This window comes from Xyrauchen texanus, chromosome 45 (assembly GCF_025860055.1).
Source record: "Xyrauchen texanus isolate HMW12.3.18 chromosome 45, RBS_HiC_50CHRs, whole genome shotgun sequence".
In the NCBI taxonomy this organism is placed as follows: domain Eukaryota; kingdom Metazoa; phylum Chordata; class Actinopteri; order Cypriniformes; family Catostomidae; genus Xyrauchen; species Xyrauchen texanus.
This window is the reverse complement of record NC_068320.1, coordinates 17843044-17859446: the sequence shown is the minus strand read 5'-3', so window position 1 is coordinate 17859446 and position 16403 is coordinate 17843044. Positions and strand designations below refer to the sequence as shown.

The following is a 16403-nucleotide window of genomic DNA, read 5'->3' as shown; positions in this document are numbered from 1 at the left end:
GATATTTGCTCTAAGCTATAATTATGACCCTAGAGGGATAGGCTACCTGCTGTTGCTTTCCCCGCATTGTAATGCTCAGTTGAATTGAAACAATTTCACACCTGTCCTCAGTCTTGCTAATTGGTGCACTGTCTTGTTTATTTTCGGTGAGGGCCAACTGTCATGCTTTCTGCAAATAATTTTTGAAAGTAATTATCGTCAAGGGTGCGTGTTAAAAAATGGGAAGAAACTGAAACACTTTTTTAAAATCTCATAGGTAGGGCAGATTTTAAACATTCTCCAAATGTATTGGCATTTATTAAAAAAATCTACCAAATTTCAGATTGCATACCTCATGATGACAATTCACAAACTTTTCTTATCAAGACAGATTTAAACATGTCACACCGTCCAAACAAGACTTTGTGATCTCATATTCCTCTATGAATGTATTTCAGTGAGATTGCCTGGACAACGCATCGCGGCGACAAGCACATTATAACTATCCCGAGGGAGGTCCTCGATTCAGACAGAGACACTCTATTTACCACAGCTGAGAAATCACGTGGTGACCCTCTCACTCAAAGTTTGCAAATTCTCACTGCTTGCGCTCGCACCCCTTCAAGAGCAGCATATACATTAGGTGGATTCTATGGCTCTGACAGCTTCTGCTGCACAAGGTGAGAAATGGGGACTGTCACAGTGGCAGGACAACAAGGTAGAATCAGTCGTACTTGTAATGTAGGACAAAAACTTTTCGGGCCGGGACAAAAGAGGTGCTGGAGTGCTGGCTTGGGGAAGTGGGGGTAGAGCTTACTCTGCTCATATGGAAGGAGAATACTAATTACAGGCCTTCAGCATGAGCCCACATTGTTCCTTCTCCACCCAACAAAGCCTTTTCACGCCCTGTATAGAGCTACACAATGCCTGCTTTGGGGGCAAGTTTTTCCTGGCCCCTCCCTTAAAGAGGGGGAAGAGTGGGCATTAAAGATGAGGGACTCAGAAAGATGATGAGGATGTTAGCTACTTTGGCTTCTTGTGGTAATTCTGTCATCATGTTGTTTCAAAATTTGTGACTTACTTTCTTCCATGGAACACAAAAGAAGGCAGAATGTTAGGGACTGGCAGCCTTATTCACCATTCAGTTTCATGCAATGAAAATGAATGCTGAGTGAGGCTAACATCCTGCCAAATATCTCCTTTTGCATTCCACGCATGAACAAAGTTTGGGTTTCGAACAACATGAAAGTGAGTAAATGATGACATAATTTTCCATTTTGGGTAAACTATTCCTCTACGCGAGTTTCAGTTTACACAGACAGCCTTAAATATGTGGGTTGTTGAACTATTAGGAAATTGTACAGTTTTGGAAAGACTGAAAAAAATAAAAATAAATTGATTTCTACTTCTACTTCTTGTTATTGTGAATAAGAAAATGTCTTTGTCCATGTGGATCTTCTCAATGAAATGTAAAAAAAAAATTATATGTTGTAATGTACATGTCACCTTAAACCTAGATTTTACAATGTTGCCTCTTGTCGCTTTTCTTTACAGGTATACAAATGCTCTCCGTCCAGCCGGACACCAAGCCAAAGGGCTGTGCCGGCTGCAACCGGAAAATCAAGGACCGTTACCTGCTGAAGGCCTTGGACAAGTACTGGCACGAAGACTGCCTCAAGTGTGCCTGCTGCGATTGCAGACTTGGTGAGGTGGGCTCCACTCTCTACACCAAAGCCAATCTTATCCTCTGTCGGAGAGACTACCTACGGTAAGGAAAAATCACCTTTCGCTCTTTGTATTGTGACACAACCTCTATGCAATAACACAGAAGTGCTATTGCTTTCATGTTGTTACATAGAAGCTTTTATTTGAGGGATAGTTCACCCAAAAATAAAAATATATTTCTTATCTCATTCCAAACATTTTTGACTTATGAGATGTTATGCAGAATGATTGGGACTGACAACCTTAGTCACCATTTGCTTTCATTGTATGGGAAAGAGCAGTGTCAACATTCTTCAAAATCTATTCCATGGAAAAAAGAAAGTCATGAAGGTTTGTAAACAAGAGTAAATAATGACAACATTTTAATTTTGGGGTAATTTAACCCTTTAAGGCATTTTGCAATTAATAATACAAGCATTTTAGATGTTTACTGTTGCCTAAAGAATACATACCTGAAAACAGTTGAACCTGTACTAGATTCACAGAAGACCTCTAAGGCCCTTGCTTCAAATAACATGCCCAAACACAGCAAGTGCCACATAAAGCCATATTGCTTTTATCACTAGTTTTAATGGCTGCCCTTGACACCCAGTGTTCTCCCATGCTGTTAGATATCCTTTGCTCTTCATAATACAAAATGTGCTCAAAGGAGATCTTTATGAGCATATAAACTGCTGCCATTTCTGTGAGGTTTCAATGAATTCACTAGTTGAATCCAATCAGCACACTGAACCTTGTTAGAGGGGCATTGTTTAGCAAGAGATCACCCTGGTTCCAGTTCAATTAGCTTACCTATGTCCACTGATGCAAGGGTTTCATTAGAAGCCCAACCTCCCAAATCCAACCAGTATTCAGTTTTGGCAATGGCACTACCAAAACATGGAAACTTTTAGTCCCTACTAATAGGCCTGTTTAATATTATGGTAGGCCTGGTCACCCACAAACTCTAACCCTATAGAGTGCAACAGTCTGGTTTTCAGAAGTTATAAACCCATTCATTTTCTCCATTGAATTTTAAAAGATAGCACCCAAAAATGAAAATTCTCTCATTATTTACTCGCCCTCATGCCATCCTAGATGTGTATGACTTTCTTTTTTCTGTTGAATGCAAACAAAGATTTTTTTTCAAAAAATTTCTCAGCTGTGTTGTTACTTTCAATGCAAGTGAATGGTTGCTAGAAATCACAAAGTCCAAAAAGCAGATAAAAGCAGCATTCATCCTGTGGAGATTTATAGTAAAAAAGGACTTCAATATTGATCTGTTTCTCACTCACAACTATCATATTGCCTCTGAAGATATAGATCTAACCACTGGAGTCTTATTGATTGCTTTTATCTGCTTTTTGGATCTTTAGATATCTGGCCACCATTCACTTGCATTGTATGGACCAACAGAGCTGAGATATTCTTCTAAAAATCTTATTTTGTGTCCAGCAGAAGAAAAAAAGTCATACATATCTGGAATGGCATGAGGATGAGTGAAATATGAGACATTAGCATTTTTTGGGTGAACTACTCCTTTAACGATTACTTCTTAACCTTTAAAGACTGACCTACCATTAGTTCAGAGGTTGTTAATCGATGGTATATGCATCTGTCAAAGCCACCAGTCTGCGTTGTTTCATCTGCATTTAAAAAAAAATTGTGTTTAGCAGAATTTCTGGTGAAGAACTACACTACCCATATTACTGAAGGGAAATCATCCACCAATCAGAGAATTGCGGTGGACAAAATATGCGAAAACAGCAATCAAATCAGTCTCCCTTCACTTTCAAACTAAATACACTTACATATATCTGGATATTTTGCAATAAGATTACAATGTATTGTTTAATCAACAACTTTAAATAGTCCCATCAGTTTTAATCCTACATGTGCATTGCTTCAAGGGATTGTAGTTCATTTCCTTAATAAAGTACACAGTCCCTTTTGTCTGATTTTCAAAAACTTTTTTTTATTATTTATTTGTAATGTGCCTCGGATCTTGTTGATTTGGTTCATGGCTTTGAACTTTTTTATGAAGGATTTTATGAAATCCCTTTTGGAAAATAAATGGGAAAAATACTTGCGTAACCAAGACTCTATTGGTTCATCTCACACATTGTGCCATTTAGCAATGATAAGTACTACCACACATGATGTATACTGTTGCCTAAATAATGAACTCAGTCTGTTTTTATATTTGAATCTAAAAATCTGTGTGCTTCAAGAGAGACCACCAAGGGCCCAAACACAGCAAGCCCATGGTCTCCCAAAATTCAGTTTCAGCAATGCCACTATGATAATATTAACCATTTATGACTCTACTTAATCTTTTATGCATTGTTTAGTTGGTCACTCACAAAACTATCTAGCAGCTTCACTTGCTTTCTCCTAATGAGTAAAAATGGAAAAACGCATGAACGCTACTCTTTTGCATGAATGAGGTCTAGAAATCATAACGTCACATTTCTTTTCATACTAATGTCTCAGTTGTAGTTACACATTCGCATGTTTGGAAACCCAAGTACACGTGTGCATGTCAGCATTCTATGTGTATAAAATTATATAAATGCTCAATGGGATGCTCCAGGGAGTCACGGCTTTGTGAGTGTGCTAGAAGATACAGTAGGCAGGAGGCGCTTTGAAATGGCACAGTTCATTTAATTTTGGCATGGGCGATGAGCGAGTCTCCATTAGGCGCAGTGCACAAGCAGGCTTTGGGGAAACTTGACTGTAAAGCATTGCCAGAGGGCCAGAGGCAGATTGAGATTACCATCTCAGTAAGCCTCATTGACTGTGCCCTTCTTAACGGCATCTTCATTCACAACGACACTGACAAGTTTGTGCCTGAAACAACAGTGGTGATGAGATAGATGACACTAGATGTGTCATTAGAAGATGGCACTTTGAATTGTGCATATCTGTCTTCAGTAGAACAGCGAAGTGCTATGACAACAGTTTGTGCCAGATGCGACAGATACAAATTTTAAATTGTTTCTACCACTAGACCCGTGCTAAATTCCTGAGTGATAGTTTTCTTGTCCATAGTACTGTATTTTTCATTTATTTTCTATATCTTTGAATTATTTTCTGAACACATCCCACCGCTTATGAGTAAGGATGGGAACCTAGAAATAAGATAATACACACTCACGATATTTTTTTTATAAATACAGTACTGTGCAAAAGTTTTAGGCACTTGGGAAAAATGTTGCATAGTGAGGATGTCTTCAGAAACAATGACATATATAAGCTAAATCAATATTTGGTGTGACCACCTTTGCCTTCAAAACAGCACCAATCTTCCTAGGTACATCTGGACACAGTTTTTCTTGGTTGTTGGCAGATAGGAGGTTCCAAGCGTATTGGAGAATTCACCACATTTCTTCTATCTATTTCGTCTGTCTCTCAATTGCTTCTGTCTCTTCTTGTAATCCCAGACTGACTCAATATTCAGTGCGGAGCTCAGTGGGGACCATGACATCTGTTGCAGGGCTCCCTGTTCTTCTATTCTATTTGCAAAATAAATGATTGGGAGCCTAAAATGTATATTTCCTATTGATATGCTAAAGCTAAAAATATAAATAACCATCTTAAGACAAATATTTTTGTGAAGCATCTTATGTGCTTTTGCACAGTACTGTGTATATATATATATATATATATATATATATATATATATATATATATATATATATATATATATATATAAAACATATTTAAAAAAGAACAATTCACCAACTTTCGTTTCCATTAATGGTTTGTGAATTTTCATTCTGCCGCCAATGTGGACAGAACACATGGATTTGTTTTGCCTTAATGAGCATTTCCATAGAAATGGAAAACTACAAAAGTAAGAAAAGTAAGAAATAACAAAGGCTCCATTACAGAGCAGCACAAAACTGCTTTTGCACATCCTAAAATTTTCACGTGAACCAAGTTGAATCTCAGAGTTGCCATCTCGTAATTATTACAGCAATTCTGAAGGTGGGCGCACACCGGACAAGAAGCGACACCGTGCGTAGCGGCTAGAACACAGCACAGATATCAAACACAGGGTACGTTGATGGGGTTCAGGTAGCAGACAACACACAAACTTTACCAAGGGTTTTCCCTTCATCAAGAATGAACAAGGCTAGAGTAAATAATATATACCCATTGATAATGAATTGGGTTGAATTTAATGGAAAATATGCAAGTTGCGCTCAGTAGCACGGCCGAAATTTGAGCAGCCTCCGTAGTTGTAGGTGGATGCCACCAACAGACGCAGAGCGGGAGTGTGTGTACATTCATAAAAAACAATTGTTTCTAATTTTAGAAAGCACCATGTTGTCCACCATACGCGTGCGATGTGCGACCCCCTTTACAGGACGTAAATGCATCATAAGGTTAGGGGTTTCTGCATTTTCTAAAGTGTGCAGTATTGGAATGTGTTTTCATTCTAGAATGGAAGAGAGAAATTTAGCCAATAAATGTAGCCAAATTAATGCATTTTAAAAGAAAAACGCATTAGTGTAGTCATTGCCTAAAATACTCTGAAACTTTAGAATCATTAAAGGAAAATTCCAGGTTTGGTGAGACACTTACAATGGAAGTAAATTGGGCCAAACCGTAAACATTAAAATACTCAGAGTTTCAAAAGTATAGCCACAAGATTTTAGTGTGAATAAAATACTAACCATTTCTGTGTAAAATGATATCAAATATTTCAACTTCGTTGCCATGACGACATACTAAACCGTAAAACGACCATAACAATGTTGATATTAAAAACTAATTAGCTCAAATAATATATGTGCTTTTAATAAAATTATACAAATTTAGCACTTTCACTTCCATTGTATTTGCGCCTCACAGTTACCTCAAATTGTCCTTTTTTTTTAAAGAAAAGGAGGGACAATTATTTTTTTGTGGTAAAAATTCTGTTGATTATGCTTAACTTTTATTGAATCTGGAATAATCTTTTAAAAGGAATCAGAATTGGAACAAAAGTCTTAAAAAAACTTTATGATTCCCATACCTTAAAGCGAGAAACCAAGCTCGTCTGATTCTTTCATCTTCAAAGTTCAAGGTGAGTGAATTGATTTGATTCTGGCTATAACACAAATGTTCTTCCTGTGCGCCGCCTTTAGCTTGACATCCCCTTACGAACAGCAAATTAGGAGCAAATTTGGTACAGCCCCAGTTCCACAAATCACATCTGCAATGCAACAAAAGAAAAGCAGTCTTCATTGACGAGCCAATCAATTGCCACTCCGACAAAGCGCCCTCAACACACTCTCCCCTCGATTGGATCGTTTCCCTATTTATTTTCTTAAGTTAGTGCTAGAATCAGCCCGGCAAGATAAGAGATTGACTTAATCCCTTCCTCTGTTCTGTGTTCTATTTCGTCGTTCTTATTCCAAGTAAAATATACATGGATTTTTATTAAGATTCCCCACCACCAACCGTCCACACAGAATCAATCCAGTCCTGTTTAGCAGTATGGCATGTTATTAAGGCTGACATAACCAGGGTTAATAGAATTCTTCAGGGGTCTACAACCATGAGTGATGTGATCCCACCAGTTGAGAAATAATAATCCCTATCGCAACACACACACGTCAAATTAAAGAAGGAAAAAAAAAGATTTATGCCTTACCAGACCTGTTTTCCTCTGTACATATTGTCAAATATGATGTGTTGTGTTTTTGTTTTTGTAGTAGAAGTAGTAGTAGTAGTCTTCAGCTGTCAGCTAGTGGGGAGAGAATATCATTCAATTCATATTCAAAGCATCGAGAAGGTAATTATTGACGGAAAGCATTATCATGCCCGGCTCAATGCTTGTATTGCACTCAAAATATGGATAAATGGTATTGGCTTGACATATCAACAAATGATTCTTTTGATACTGTGCAGACATCTCCATTGATGATAAAGGTAATAACTGCCATGGCAGTGTTTATGCCACGGATGCATTTCATAGCGGGGAGCGATAAAGTTAAAAGGCCTAGACAAAAAAGGAACTGACACATATGATTTGAGAAACTGGCAAAAATGAACCCTGGCAAAGCCTACAGAAAGTAGCAGCAGACAGGAAAGCCCAGGATGCAAGCAGGGAGAGGGAAGCTGTTAGGCATCAGTTAATGGAAAACTGTAAATTTCAGGCATCCATTTTAAAGACAGCACAGGGTGACCACTTATTTATTTATCTATCTATTCATTCATTTTTTTAATCCAACTTCAATTTTCTTCTACAGTGGTTTTACTAAGATTGTAAATGCAAGCAAATTCACAGAACCGTCAACATGACTGGATTTATTACCGTTATGGAAAGCTGGTTATCAGTGAAAGATAACCAACATGTAAAGCGTGGTTTGGTTGTAATAACTTGTACTTTCTTCCCTCTCTTGCTCATTCTTAAACTACTTTGTGGTTCACATCTACCTTGTGCTGTATAAACTTTCAGAAATGACCCATAAAAATTTATCTTTTCATGTTTGCATTTGTCATAGTGCAGCCAGAGCGTATATTATATGCATTTATGTATGTGCCATATGTTTATCTGTCATACTGTAGGTCAACAAAACGTGAGCAATCTTGAAAGTCAGGAATTACGGCAAATTGCTCTGAACCAAATCTTGTTTAGAGATTGTTTTTAGCTTAATTCTGCTTGAACAGTTCTGATATGCAAAGTTATAATTAACAAGTTGCTAGAGGAAAGATATCGAAGGGTGTCCCTTTTGAAAGAGAGGATTGTGCAATATAAAATATCAGTGGTGTTAAAAACTGCACTTGGCTTACATGCTTTATAAAAGCAAAACTGTACCTCTTCTAGATTGTTGATCTTCACCTCCATGTAAAGGTCCTATCTCTCTTGAAAACATTCATATGAAAGCATCATACTTGGGTCTGTGCCAAACAAACAGAAGTCTGAAGAGTCAACACCTACTGTATGAAGACAAAGACAAATTGTTAGAAAAATTGCAGTATGTGGACCTCTACACAAACTGTGTCCAATCAGCTATTTTATTTTAATCTATGTTTTGGAGGTGGCACAGGTGTGCAATAGCCTTCTCATATTTTACGTCTAAAGGTTCTGCTAACACTCTACTTGTAATCACAGAGAGGTCAAAAAACGTAGATGTGAACTAGTTAGTTCAGAAGTTGCCGTGCTCTTGATTATGCCCTTAACTGATAAGAGCAATAATTCTCAAATATGAACTTTATTGTATGCTGACATGACACTAAAGTAACAGTTGTAGCCATGTTGTCTGTTAAAGGTTAACCTGGTCTGTCCGCTGGGACCGGTGCAGTGCAGGCCAGTGTAGTTTGTCATGTGTTTTCCTTACAGTGTTTTTGAAGCTAGTTGAAAGATTGAGGCCATCTCCTGTTCTAATGACCAGTGCAGATGTTCACAAAATGTGCAAGTGCTCTCTTGCTCTGAAGGGCATTAAGCAGCACTTGGTTTTACCCATTTCTCTTCAGCCATAAAGTTGCTACACTGATGGAGTTGTAACCTTAAAAGAGATACTACTACTTGATATAAACTTTAAAAATGACTTTCGTTGGTGTAATTTAATGAAATCAGGAGGTTGATTTTGTCATTCTAAATCTTTTGTAATATTTCCCATGGACTACAGTTGAAAATTGGCTAATAAAACAAGAATATTTACATAAACGTTTAAAGAGCACTGTCCCTGTAAATCAAACGTAAATTTTGTTTTTACCTGAATTTTGCTTTACTTTGCAAAAAACATTTTATATGGAGTATTTTGACTTAACGACTTATAGTGGGTATGTCATGCATTTTATTTACTTTATTATTTTCCTTATGATAAACTTATGGTGTTAGGAATGGTTTTTGCACACCAAAAAAAAAAAAAAACAATCAAATATAGTAGGGATGTGCCAGTGTGGTTGACTAATCGACTAGTAATCCAACAACTGACTTATCGATAAGTGAGGTCGACTACTAAAATTTATATTTTTTGTGATGGTGGTTTTAAAGGGAGACACAATTCGCAAATTAGTTGAGAGATGCAACATCTTAGAGAGCTTTTTTGCATGATGATAGCTAGCTGTACTTAACAGTGAATAACAGTCAGCACAGTAAAACCCTCAGCAAGGAGTTTTGTCTCTTTAATGCTTTAGGTTTAATCTTTTGTCATGTGTTGTTGTTACAGCCATCAATGCTCAGAATCAGCCATACATTTCAGACTTTAAATCCTCTGCTATCAGTAATGCTTCCATATTTGTGAGGTGTTGTGGAGAGATTAATAAAAGTCTTTTACTGATTTTGTCTCACACTTTTTCAATAAATAGTTGCAGTAAAAAAGATTAACCTGCTTGCTGTCGTTGTGATGTACAAGATGTGTACCCTCAATATTATTTTACAGTTTTGCACTTTTGAACGTGCAGCAAGGATTGCCCTGAAGCAATTCGGTTACATTGAAGCACGTCAGTCTGCATTCAGGATGTGCATAAGCCTTTTTTTGCCACTCTGTATTTGAGCCTTTCTTATTTCTTATTTTGATATTTTGGTGCAATAAGATGGTATAGTTTATTTATTCTTTTATTTGTTGAATATCCATTAGTCACCGTGTTGAAGTTCTGCAAGTGCATCCTTATATCCCTCTGAAACGTGTCTGAACGGGGTCACGTGAACATAATGGAGCCTACTTATACATTGTTATCCTTAAAACTGACTAGTAGACTTGTCGTTCAAACAACCGACTGACTAGTCGATTATGAAAATTGGTAGTTTTGAAAATCCTTATAATATAGTATTAAATTATCTTTTTCCACCCTGTCTCTGGCCCTCTGTCTGAAACAATCAAGACTTCAATATACAGGCACACTGTGGTATGATTGGCTAACATCTTTGAAGTGCAAACATGCCCTGCCAACAGTCGGGGAACTGTTTTTTCAAGAATAAAAGAATGAAAACCTGCAAGTCATTCACAAAATCCCCTGAAAGCACTCCAATAATTAGTTGCTATATGTCCCAATTTATGTGAAGCACACAATCAAAATACTACAGTTGTATAGTTATACAAGTTGGCATACTTTTGCTCCCGAATACTGTCAGGCATACAAGATATGGTGATACAATAATGCCTAGCCAAGACTAGCACAAGCTTCGAATTTTAAGTATTAATGAATCTGTATCCAGCTATAATGGATGGATGAACATGGTGTTCGCCAACCGGGGTAAGGGATCGCCTTCGACTGTTTCCTTGCTTAAACACGGGATAAAATGTGTCTCGATGCATTCATTTCAGCCACAATATATGGCGTACTGGCTGATAAAAGACAGATGAGACGATAGCCATTAGCGTATACTACATCATTGTATTTCATTGGAGTACGCTTACATAATAAAACCATTTAATCTCACATCAAAATTTTGTGACCAATTATGCATTTCTTTGGTAAGTAACCATGTAATAAGAAGGATTCCTGATCATGGTTTATTTTGCGATAAAAGCAGCTGCTATACAAATTCCTTTCATATCAAACAAACAAGGACAGAAACAGTTTGTGTAAATGTGTTACTCACCGGCATTTTTTCTGTGTCTAATATATTTGGCTCTGCTCCTTCAATATAAGTTTCTTTGCAAAGTGTGAATCATAATAGTTTTCAAAAAATCCTTAAAGAAATGTGCCGAACAAAACATATAATCCCACATTGACGCGATCAGGAACTTCAGGACCATCTAAACAAGCCCCTCATTCCTAACTTTGGGATCATTCAGAAGGCCATGCAGAGATGCATTTTTTACAACCAGGAACACAAGAATGTCTGGGGACCTTATTTGACATCTTAATCTTTTTGTTGGTTAAAAGCAAACTACCACTTTTTAGAGTTGAAGTACCTCAGCCACACAATCGGTTCACCGTGACGATTATTATGTACGTTGTGGAGGCATGGCTATTCAAATGACACTGCACTGTGATGTCACAATGTAGCCAATTTCAAAATGAGTCTTTTTTGAAGAGTAGAAACAATAAATTATCTTTTTAGACATGAGAGGAAGTTTCGAGCTCTGAAATTTACAGTATGTTTTTATAGTACAACGAACTCTTAAATGTCAAAATATCAAAGAAATTTAGATTCCCCATAATCATGGTCCCTTAAAAATATTTAGTCTTCTATGCAGTAAAATCTAGCAAAATTTTATAATGATTATGCTTTAAAGTATATATATATATATATATATATATATATATATATATATATATATATATATATATATATATATATATTTTCAAGTGGGGGAGGTAAAATAATTCTTACCCCATTGGCAAATCGTTTGTATCTTGTTTTAAGGATGTTCAAACATTTTACCAGAAAATAAGACAAAATTACTTAATAAGAAAATTAAAGTCTTTTAAGTTTTTGAAAATGAACTGCACATTTTAGCAGGTTAGCTGTTGAGCATAAATTATAAGGTTTTGCATCTTTTTCAGTCTTCATTTAAAGAATATTTAAAAAGGACCAGACCATTTCAGACCGTGTAGCAATTATGAAATATGAGCTGAACAATTAAAAAACATTAGGACAAACACATAAAAAAATATAACAAGAACAATTTTATATTAATAATTTGAATTTAAAACATTCATTTCTTTACAGACATCCTACATTACTTCTGTTGGCAGCGGCATCTCAAGCTGACAAATGACTAATTCTAGAGAGATGCATCTGCAAGGTCGGCTTTTAAAAACACACTGCACCCAACATAAAGCAGTTTTTTGTGGGTGCACCTGGGCTGTAATTGTTTTTTCCTCTTCTGTCTGTTAAAGAATGGCTTTTTTTAAAAAGGTAATTATTCAACGTGTTTATTGTTTTAAAGTCTTATTGTGGTTGTTGCATGCTTAAAAACTTTAACCATCTCCAGTTAATCTGTTGATGGCTCTAAAAAGGTGCTAGACACTCTATTTCTAATTAACCAAGAAAACATTTGTCTATATAGACATGGTGACTATCTATTACATAGGCCTACCATTTCGGACTCCAATTGGTATATTCATGTGAGAATTTGATTTACCCTATCATCAAGCTTTTTTTGTTTCAAGAAAACAGCATGCTCTTGAGCCGACATGCAGGTTTGCATAAAACATGATGATCCATGTTATTCCAGCATGATTTAAGAAGGAAATCTGACTTTGTATGAGTCAATGTTACACATTTGCTTAGTTGACCAGGAAATCTTAAATATTTCTTTACCATTTTATATCACCAATCTGCACTCATTTGAGAGTTTGATTTACCACACCATCAATTTATTTTTGACAAACAGACTGGCAAGCCATATTAACTCTATTTCTAAAGAAGAAGAAATATTGATGTCTTCAAGGTGGTAAATCCTTATAGAGAGGTGCTACAATAGGAGTGCTCCTTAGTGTTGCTGGATCACAGGCACTTGAGGCGTGGATTCAGCGGGTGTGCCGTCTCTCTCCGCCCTGAATAGCGTTCTGTCTCAATGGCACTTGTTACAACAGCGCACTCAGCCTGTACAAAACGGGCTCTCCCGGTCTAGATTTTGATGGCTTTGTGGCTATGGACACTTTACCTCCTTATCCGCCTCCGTCTCATTAGATAGCCCCTCACCACCTTCTCTTCCTTTCTGCTGAGCTATGGTTTTTGATTGTGCTTGATTGTTTTGTATGTATCCTTGTGATGACCAGTTTTTATGCCCACCAGGTTTGAGGCAAAATGTATGCCTTTCTATTCCACAGAACAAAGTAAGTCATACAGGTTTGGACATTAGGGTGAGTAGATGATGACAGAATTAAATATATTGGGTGAACTGTTCCTTTAAGATGACAAACACACCTTCTACTTGGGAAATTGGGATGCTTGCAAATTTTGCAGTGGTTATGAGATTAATTTACGTTCGAATGTAAAAGTTTGTTTTCAAACTCCCAAGTAATCACCAGGGAGTTAGTAAAAAGTAATATAGCGCAATCAGGGGCTACTATTAATCTAAGCTACAATAATGACTCCAAACAAAGTTTACAAATTTTGCCGTCTATTTCCGCGCTTGCCCGTTCTTGTATTATTTGTTCCCCCGTGGTGTGGTGTATGATTTCTGCCCCTGGAGGCTGCACAGCAAGCGTCTAAACAGCAGCAGCAGCTCCACCGCCACAAGGTGAACTATTCCCTGCTGTGCGTTATTATTAATAACTGTCAGCCAGAGGGGGTCACCCATGACAACTCCTTGAAAAGCACCCAGGGCAAGGCAACTAGGCCGCAGCTGGGCGCCTTGTAAAACAATACCCCCTCCCCCTGTCCTGCCTTCCCAGAGGATGAGTGCTTAAGGCAGGAATAATGCATGGGAGCGATTGGGGAGTAGGGCTCGGCCATGTTTCCAGCCGTGAAAAATTAAGATGTCACCACCTGGCACTGTTAAGCATACCTTTTGCCAGAGCACGAAGCTATCTATTAGAACAGGACAAGGCAAAGGCAGTCCGTTTGAATGTCTCCCTTGCCACCTACAGCCACACCCAACCGTATTCTGGACTCGCATCAAAGGTTAGTGTTTTGCTGAAGCAAAAAGGGCCAGAAAGATATAAAATAAGTAAAGATTTGGTGAGGCTTGTTGTAATCAGTCAGTACGTTTGCATGCACTTTAGAAGTTTGATTTTAGTTTAGAAATTGGACAAACAGACCTATACTGTACGATTGTAGCATGGCTTTGTCCAGCATGTATAAACGTAAATCCGATGAAAATTGGACTTTGCATTATGCGCTTGCTCTGAAAAACACATGGCATGTTGTATTACTGGCTCGAATGGAACTGTGCATGTAAATATGCTGAATGGGAAGCTATAGTGGGGTCGAAAAGTTTCAGACCATTAACGAAAATGGTTTCATTTTCACTTTTGTAATACATGTATTATTACGTGTTAAAATTAACATTAACCAAGATTAATAAATGCTGTAATAATATTGTTCATTGTTAGTTCATGTTAAATACTATGGTTAAACAATGTTTACAAATGGAACCTAATTGTAAATTGTTACCAAAATTGTAATTACAGAGGTTTTAGTATTTGGTTCTTTATGCCTCTCTTTTGTTTTAATGACAGCATGCATTTAAACTGGCATGAACTCCATGGAATGATCCATGTTATCTTAACATGATATGAGAAGGAAATACCTTTTGAGTTAACATGGTCTAAGTCATTAATTTGCTTACATTTGATTTTTCAAAATCCTAAAACTGTTTATTTTCAGGTTTAAATGATAAAAAACTGAATTACAGTGTGGTCTCAGACTTTTTGACCCCACTGTACAGTACGTATTAGCCAGTTAGATTAAGGAAGAAAGCTGAAAGAGCTTGCAATACTGGGCAGCATTTTAGATTTGCATGCACTTTTTGTCTTTACAGAGGTTTGCTCTTCTTTTAAAACAGTGGATGTTGTCATTCTGTGCATACAGTAACTGCATTGCTGTGGCCAGAGCAATTCCAAATAAGTGTTCCTCCAATCTCCCTTCACCACCTTTAATCCAACAAGTTTCCATTAAAATGAATGTTATAACTAAAACAGCGTGCCGACCGGAGATGTGTGTGGGAAGGTAGTGACAGCAATTTATTTGTGCTCATCTTCTCTTCCGTATACTCGCACTTTGAATGCATTACAAATCCTGCTTTAATTTTCTCCACTGTCCCACATAGACATCCAGCTACATCACTCCAAACTATAAAGACCTAACCACCCTACCTTTTCCAGGCACTGCTGTTCTCTTGTGCCTGTGTATGGGAACCTTGTAATAACCCAGGAGAGAAAGGGGGAGAGAGAGAGACGACTGTTTTTCAAGTCCTATTTGTTTTGTGGATTTATGGGGAGCAAAATGTTGGATTGCTTCGACTGTGCCATGAGTAGACAGACTTCATGAGTTGAAGTCTAGATTAAATGTCAACTTTGGCTCGGCTGTCGATCGGAAAGGGCCACACAGGGCCTTCAGAGGGGTTTGATTTGGTCTAGAGAAAGAGTATGAACCTCTGTGGATTTATTGCCTTGGAGTTGACTAGTACGATTTCATTGTAACCCTTTTCACTCATGTTAAAGGGACAGTTTACCCAAATTTGGAAATTCTGTCATCATTTACTCCATCCATATGTTGTTTCAACTGTATGACTTTCTCTCTTCCATGGAAAACAAAAGATGTTTTGCAGAATATTAGGGAGTGACAGCCTCAGTCACCATTTACACCATGCAAATCGTGAATGTGACTGCGGCTTACAGTCTGATTAACATCTTGTTGTGTGTTCCACGGAAGAAAGAAAGTCATATGTGATTGCATTAATGTGATTTCATTTAAATGCATTTTGCTTTAGTAGGTTTTTTTTATTATAGTTGCACCTGCCAAGTTATTGTGTTTACATCATCCCAAGAGTGAAATTGGCCAGACAGTCATGCACAAGATGGACAATCACGATGCATTAAACAATTGGCTTTGAAATATGTATTTGCAGAGAGCAATCGTTTTGTATTCATGACAACTGATGGTAGCAGGTGATACCATGTACGACTGCAACAGCTAAAATTGGCAGCCGTGGAACAAAACTACGCTAGCAGTGAAACACATACTCTTACAACACGACTTCCTGCTGAGTGTGTTATCATTGAAACACTGTAGGAACTGTTGTTCTGATGCGTACATTCCTGTACATTCAGCTATATTCATTTCTATTATTATGGGATATTCTTTTCTGTTTTTCCTT

General features: G+C 37.3%; 1 protein-coding gene across 4 annotated transcripts in view; it reads left to right on the top strand.

The window, feature by feature from the left end:
• The window catches only part of LOC127637819 (LIM domain only protein 3), a 70594-nt gene that overhangs the window by 5261 nt on the left and 48930 nt on the right, over window positions 1-16403 (top strand). For 3 of the 4 annotated variants that reach the window (XM_052119111.1, XM_052119110.1, XM_052119107.1), the window contains exon 2: window positions 1534-1747. In XM_052119111.1, coding sequence (XP_051975071.1) covers window positions 1542-1747 — 206 coding nt within the window. In that variant the 5' untranslated portion in view covers window positions 1534-1541. Of the gene's footprint in view, window positions 1-437; window positions 660-1533; window positions 1748-16403 lie in introns of all 4 variants that reach the window. The other variant, XM_052119108.1, reaches the window with a different exon arrangement.